Below are 7,977 nucleotides of genomic sequence, written 5' to 3'. Positions count from 1 at the left end.
TAAAGACCCCCCCTTACCATAGACACGAGGTGAGCATATGGGACTCTTTCTCCCACATCCCAGGTGCGTGCAGTTAACTGCTTATTAAATAGCTATCCCCCCACGACATCTGCTTCCTTCACACACTCCCTCCGATTCGCAAAATGCACCACTGTTAATTATTTGCTAATTGCACTCGTAAGCCCTCGGTCTGGTCCAGGGAACATTGACGATGGGAGCACTGCTGACGTGTCAAGCAACCATTACCATCACTACAAGGTACGTGACTGCACAGTCATTGTGATAAGAGTTGTATTTATAATTACTGCGCTAGCCCTACTAAGAGAGCTGCAATAGTGATGCCGTTGTTCTACCTTATCTGAGGTCTCTACAAACGAATACATTGGAGTAGTGTAAAATGTCGCTAGCATAATTAGTACTACATCTCTACCTGCCACCCTGATCAGTCTCGTCGAGATGGGATGCGCAAAAGCTACGTTTGGACATTCCGGAAAAGCTACCACCTTTCCGAGCTCTACTTTCGATTTAGAATGAGCTAATTTCGTTCTTATAAGCTGACCATTGATTGCTTTCCTAACTTTGTTTACGTGTATATCTGATAACCAGACCGACATACAACTGATGGTCGACCTTGGCGTCGACATATACCGACTCTCTATATCCTGGACACGAATCTTTCCAAGTAAAAACCAATCTCTCCCCCCCCCCACCATAGAAAGTACGATCATCATTATTCTTCTAGACCAACGTGATGATAGTAGTAACGATCGCACACCGAACCGTTTGCTCTTGATGCAGCTAACACCTTCTCTCTTGGCAGATGGCACAGGCGAAATTAACAAAGAAGGCGTGGCTTTCTACAATACGTTAATCAACGAGATACTCCATAACGGTAGAGATCATCCCTAATGCATTTTCTTGGTCTTTCTAGGAAAAGAGTAGTCTGCCTTGTGGGTTTCTTCAGACTTCATTCTCATTATTATATTATATTCGATGTATGGGTCTAATACATGCAGGTAATCTATCCTTGGAGCATTTCACCTCTTGCTCCATGTCTGATGCCTGGACTTTTCTCCCTAACTATAACCATATTGTAGGACCTAAGCACATACTCTTGTTCATTGCAGGCCATGCCAGGAATCTTGAGCTTCTCCTCGAGCTATAAAGAAATTGGAGTTGTGTGTGAGAAATAATAACATTGCGTAGAGTTTATGCATGTGTTTCACATCTCTCCTCAGTGCTAGTTGGATGTTATGCTGCAAGTCTTTGTCTGTGTGTGAACTATTACGTGGGTGTACCGATAAGGGCACTCCAAACTAATTCTTCTAGGTGCAATTATGACTTGGAAATTTCCCTTAAGAAGAATTTGATTTGTTCTTAAGAAGAATAGCATTGTGCAAAGATTGTGCATGTTTCTTGTTTTAATGTGGATCTTACATTACAAATCTCTATCTGTGTGTGAACTTAGAACTAAATCTTCTGTATGCTATAACTACTTGGAAATTTCCACCAGAGGAGCAACAATGATGTGGCTATGGCATTGTCATGTGGGGTTTCCAACTTTGTATCGCCATGTGGGCTTCACACTTTTGTGTTGTGGCAGGTATTGAGCCTTATGTGACCTTATATCATTGGGACATGCCCCAGGCCTTTGAGAATGATCCTGATATAAAAGGATGGAGAACTAAGAATATTGTGTAAGTGCTATATCTGAGCATATACAACCTTGGCCCCATCAACCACCTAGGTAGTAAGATTTCACATGATTTTTTATAATCTCCCTAGCAATTGTTGTCTTTTGGCATCTTGATCGATGGTATAATGACGCTACACATGCTAAAAATTACAAGTACATTTCAACATTGGTAATTAGAAAATTGCTTCTAATCTCAAGCACATACTTGTGAAGGAAAAAATAGGATTTTCTACGATAGGCGAGCAAATTAAATGATGATTGAGAAAAAGAAATGTCTAGCTTGCCCTGAATGGTGTGGTGGCACTTGGGTCTAACATCATCTCCATATGTGTATGTACAGTAAGCATTTCGCACACTTCACAGACACTTGCTTCAAATTATTCGGAGATAGAGTGAAGAATTGGATGACGTTGAACGAGGTCCACAGCTTTTCTTTCAATGGATATGCTATTGGAACGCATGCACCTGGCCGGTGCTCTGCCATCTCTGGTACCCCCAAGAAGACGTACGTGGGTGACTCAAGCACAGAGCCCTATCTTTGCACTCACCATACCCTCCTCTCTCATCCAGCTACCGTCAAGATTTATAGAGAAAAGTACCAGGTATCAGAGCTGTCCTTTTCAGGATCCCCAATTGCATGTTCCTCTTATTAAAATTTTGTGGGTTTTGACAGAGAATGCACACCAAATAGATATGTAAGTCAATCAAGTTTCCTTTGTTCATAGACTAAGGCAACTACCTAGAAACTAGTTTGATCCCATTGTAGAAATGTGAAGCGTAGAATAAGTTAGCTAAGCCACTTCTAAGTTGCAAAATAGCCATTATGAATTTAAGAGTATTTGATCTAGAGTCTATACAAACTATTATTCATTGTTTTAGTAGAAACATTATATGCTAGGAACGCTTGACTTCTTATGCCTAGCTCCTTGTGTTGTCTTGTAGGCAGAACAAGGGGGCAGGATAGGCATGGTAGCCATATCCAAATGGTATGAGCCTTACACTTCTTCTCAAGAGGACATCAAGGCAACTGAGAGATGTACGGAGTTTGAATTTGGATGGTAAGCAATATGATAGAGGCACAAAGGGCATGTTTCAAATTTTGCATCTCCAAGGAAAAATGAAAAATGGACATAGAGCTTGCTATAAGCATTTTCATGTATGTGCATACTAGGTTGTTCGACCCAATTCTCCTTGGGGATTATCCGCAGTCAATGAAATCAGGAGTAGGAAATAGGCTTCCTAGATTTTCAGAGGAAGAAAAAGCTGACCTTCTTGGAAGTGTTGACTTTATTGGTTACAACTTTTACACGGCCTACTATGCAAAAAGCATCCCTCCTGTAGAGCCAAGCAAAAAATGGTTCCAAACAGACCGACTTGCTGAAACAGAATGTAAGAACATGTGGTAATCATATAATTTAACTTGAACTATATTGTTAGCATTGTATCCATCTTCACTACTCTGGTTAAATAGTACTCAAATATCCCTCACACATGCATCACACAAATTAAGCAATCCCTGATGGAATTTCTTGTTATATGATTTATCAATTCTTTTGTTGATATGTACTAGATACTGACCCAAGTGGAGAACCAATTGGGGAGCCTTATATGAGTGCTTGCAAGATTTTACTAATAAAAATTTTCCATGTATGAAGTATAAGAATTATAAAGGAACTTGCATAAGATAAAACAATGAATTTTTTGACAAAGAATGTGGATAATCTCCTCAGGGTCCAGCGACATCACGATGGATATACCATTGCCCATGGGCACTGCCAAAGATGCTAAATTGGATGGAAAATCGCTATGGTAGACACCGACTTGAAAAAACTCCCATCATTATCACTGAAAATGGTAAGCTTCCAAATATTTGTTCTTGGTAAAATGACACTAATCTTGTTTATTGCAATTAAAAAAACTAAAATTCCATAGTATGCTATCTAAGTTTGTTCTTTCTCTCGTAAGGCACTATGGATATGGAGTTTGACCTTCCCTTGGATAAGGCTCTAAATGATACTTCGCGTATAAAATACTTGCAAGAAACTCTTTGGCATCTAGCTAGTGCAATAAGGTATATCTCTCTCTCTCTCTCTCTCTCTCTCTCTCTCTCTCTCTCTCTCTCTCTCTCTCTCCACATATAAAATACTTGCAAGAAAATCTTTGCCATCTAGCTAGTGCAAGAAGAGCCCTCTCTCTAATCATGAGAACCAAACATGTATTTCTGCATGCATGCATGCATGCATGCATGTGTGCACGTGTGTATTTGTGCAATCAGTCATTGTACTTTATTGTGAGTCTTCAATCTTTTGGAGGGGTTTCTAAATAGTGTATTTCACCCCTTTTGGGCTTTCCTACATGACACCACAAAGTATTACAAAAACTTGTGGATGGTTGTATATATATTGCATATATACACATGCACGTTTCATGGTTATGCACATGATAATGTAGAGTTTTCTAAAAAGATGTGTGTGTGCATGTGTATGCACGCAATGCACATGTGCACACACACCTGTGTGTGTGCTTGTGTGTGCTTGTGTGTGTGCAAATGAGTATGTGTAAAGGGATGAATTCATGTGTGTGCCCACATGTGCATTCAAGGGGACAATCATGCATAATATCTTTCATTAGCTCCAAAACCATGCTTATTAGATATATAGTTGATGTCTTAACTTGAAATGTATTTGCAGGAAAAACAACTACAATGTGGAAGGCTACTTTGTATGGTCTCTCCTTGACAACTTTGAGTGGGCTGACGGTTTGCAATGTCGTTTTGGTCTTCACTATGTTGACTACAAGGACCAACAAAGACGATATAAGAAGGCATCAGCCTTGTGGTACAAACGTTTTTTAAGTGAGTCACACTCGAATGGCAATAAAGGAGACTAGTGTTCCCTGAACTACATTTTCTAAGAGTACAAGTTTCATGGATGTAACTATAAATGAGTCCCTTGTGTGAGTCACACTGCAATGGCAATAAGGGAGACTAGTGTTCCCTGAACTACATTTTCTAAGAGTACAAGTTTCATGGATGTAACTTATGAATTAGTCCCTTTTGAGTGTTTTCTTTAGTTTAATAAAATTCATACTATCTATCAGATCTCTCTCTCTCTCTTTGTGTGTGTGTGTGTGTGTGTGTGTGTGTGTGTGTGTGTGTGTGTGCGTGCACTTGAGCTTCTTTTTCAAATGATGCTAGTTGTAATGGCACGTGTTTGTTCTCAAATACAATATCCATGGAAGATCTAAAATACTAGATAATCTTTCACCCCTTCAATATCTTTCACACATTTCATTAGAGGGTAAATATATCATGTTTTTTGCTTATGGAGTATAATTTGACTTCCAAATTCTAGACATCTTCATATAGGAGATGGATCCTAATACCCAAAGTTATAAAAAACAGCACACATGATAATTTCAATTTCAAGAAAGTAGGCAGCTAAATGCATTTTTCTCTCTTGTGTTACTGGTTTTGCAATAACCATGCATAAGTTTATAAACCTTGAAACTCCACCTAGATTTTTTGTTTAAAAGAACTATATTTCAAGGCATAAGAATACATAACAACTTCTCTTTATGTATTTTAAACATCTGTATTTTCTTTTTTAGGAATGTAACGAAATTATCACTTGGGACTCTCTAAGATTTCTTATAGTGAACTTTTTCAATTTTAGGAAACAGAGATGCAATAAAATGTAGGATCTTTTAAGTATAAGTGGATTGTGGCTTATACTGCACATCTAGAAACTTATTTGTGTAACTTGGTAAATTTGCCTACACTTTGCATCTAGAAGAGGCATGAGTGTAACTGAATAAATTGACTAAGGAACAACAAGCCATTGAGAAACACTCATATAGATTCACTAGCATATCTATCCACGTGCAATAGTTTGGAGTTATCATTTGCAAAGAGTTGAGCAAGAAAGGGGAATCCATTTGTTAAGGAGGTTGAATGAAGAACACTCAACCTAATGATCTTATTGATACTTCTTAATAAAGGGTGGGTGACAATGGCAAATAGGAGGGATGCAGTAGGATAGCCTTGGTAGATTGTGTGTTTTATTAGAAGGGCTAACACATTAATAGCCCATTGACATCACCCCTAACCAAAGAGTTAGAAAACGAGTCATGCATTCAACCCTTCTTGAAAACTAGCCATTGCCAAAACTAGCAATATGGAATCCCATCTTACTATATTGTAGATATTTTCCATATCCATATTGAGAAGGATGGCCTCTTGCTCCTTTGTCTATTACTACATCCATCACTAGCCAAAGATTCGACACTATCTTGAATTTTCATATTAAAGTCTTTGTCCTATCTATCTAATGAGTCCTTGGATAGTAGGATTTTGGTAATGCATTAGTATTTTTTGGCCTCCTTGTGTCTAAAGAGAGAGTGATCTCCACAATGAGGAGAAGGCTTTAATTATGGATTTTTTTCAAAAATCATTTTAACATTTTTGAAACCACTAGTTCTATTGAAATGATTGGAATACTTTTCATTTTCAGTAGTAAAGTGAATTAATTGTTAGTCTTATTTAGGCAATTGTCATTTTCCAATAGCAAAGTTTGCATGTCCCTTTTTATCTCCTCTTATTGAGGAAAAAAAGGTGGCAAAACCTTCTCCTTATTTGAAATCTTTGAGTGTTCACTTCCTCCCCTCTTCTCTCCACTTCATATACTTTGGAGTTCCTCTTTGTTTTCCCTCCACTCCACCATACATTTTTTCTCACCATCTTTCTATGCCATAGAGGTGTCTTCTTGATCCAGAAGACCTAGTGCTTCAATTGATTCATAGTCACTTATAATACACTCGATGAGCAAGATAGGTGGATTCTCTTGACTATAATAAAAGGATGTTAAATATTCACGCAGCAAAGAAATCGGAAGAGATTCTCAACAGCCAATCCTTTCTTATCATGCTATAAAGGCAAAGTGATGGATTTTAGACTTGGTGGTTCCAAGAGGAAAATCAAACAAGTTCACATGCAACATATTTTCATGCATAAGGAGTTTCACCTTGATTCTAGTGCCGCTAATATCCCACTTCATAGACCCAACTATTAGTGCATTTTAGTTTTTGTTGGGGGTAAATGTGCTTGTGTCTAGCCACCTCTCTATTACTACACTCATGGTACTTGTATACCTATACACTGTGGGTAGCAGGCGTCCATTACTGTCACTTCATTCTTTATTCTTTCAGTGACATTTGAATACACACAATGTGGAAATTGGAGTTTCCACATACTCTCTCTCTCTCTCTCTCTCTCTCCACCATAGCTCTTGCTTTCGATTGTATGCCTTCACTCTGAGATCACTCACTTCAATTTCATCTACTGTTGTGAACAGACTCACCTTCCAAGTTGTGAACATCAGGAGAGACTTCTTTTTCTAGCGAAGATAGAGAGTTTGATTCTAAGTTGAAAGTGAGCTCAAATTACTAATCTTGAGATACCTCGACTTTCTAAGACTAGACACACCAAGGGGGACCTACCCGTCTACCTAAGGCAACGATGGTTAAGGGAGGAATGTAGATAGAACAGCAGCAAAAATTGTAATACCTACCAAAGAGATTCACAAAATTCAAAAAAGGAGATAGGGTAGTAATCTTGTTGGGAGCCAAACGAAAAGGGCAAGCAAGTGAACCAATCAAAGGGCCTACCAAGGTCAAGGAGGTCAAGCTAGCCATGAAAGGGGAGACACCTCGACCTGTGATTATAGCCAATGACTTGAATGAGGAAGAGGAAGCAGGCCTCATTACTCTCTTACAAGAGTATATGGACATCCTTTCTTGGTCCCTAGAAGAGCTCAAAGGGGTAGACCTGAGTGTAGTTACTCACAATATATCCATGACACCTGATGCAACGCCACCAGTGACCGTATCCCATGAATTCAAAGCATGCTCACCCTGTCAAGGAAGAAATTGACAAGCATTAATGAGAGCAGGATTCGTCTATAAAATTGAACACATGCACTGGGTTTCGACCATAGTCATCATATTAAAGAAGAATGGAAAGATTAGAGTGTGTGTCAATTACAAGAAGGTAAACGCGACTATGAAGAGAGATAACTATTCATTGATGTGCACTGAACACATGCTCAAGAGAGTGGCTAACAAGAGGGCCTACACTTTTCTGGATGGCTTGTCTAGATACAATCAGATGTAAGTTCATCCTAATGATAGGCATAAGACCACATTCACCACTGTGATTGGGATGTCTTTGCCTACATAGTCATGCCTTTTCGGGTTGACTAACATGCTAGCTACCTTTCAACAAA

The 7,977-nt window shown here is 38.8% G+C and overlaps 1 protein-coding gene across 1 annotated transcript; it reads left to right on the top strand.

Moving 5' to 3' along the window:
• Positions 1–205: 205 nt before the first annotated feature.
• Positions 206–4,741, top strand: LOC148013181 (beta-glucosidase 12-like). Its single transcript, XM_087667852.1, has 11 exons — positions 206–258; positions 607–682; positions 821–892; positions 1,604–1,697; positions 2,037–2,298; positions 2,639–2,754; positions 2,868–3,085; positions 3,267–3,343; positions 3,427–3,550; positions 3,662–3,767; positions 4,387–4,741. Exons 2-11 carry the CDS (start codon positions 622–624, stop codon positions 4,583–4,585), a joined length of 1,329 nt encoding a protein of 442 aa, XP_087523978.1. The 5' UTR covers positions 206–258; positions 607–621; the 3' UTR covers positions 4,586–4,741.
• The last annotated feature ends 3,236 nt before the right edge of the window (positions 4,742–7,977 follow it).

This window comes from Lygodium microphyllum, chromosome 26 (assembly GCF_053477565.2).
Source record: "Lygodium microphyllum isolate KBCC chromosome 26, Lygodium_microphyllum_v1.1.10, whole genome shotgun sequence".
NCBI lineage: Eukaryota > Viridiplantae > Streptophyta > Polypodiopsida > Schizaeales > Lygodiaceae > Lygodium > Lygodium microphyllum.
The sequence above is the reverse complement of the archived record's forward strand: the minus strand, read 5'-3'. Positions and strand labels throughout refer to the sequence as shown.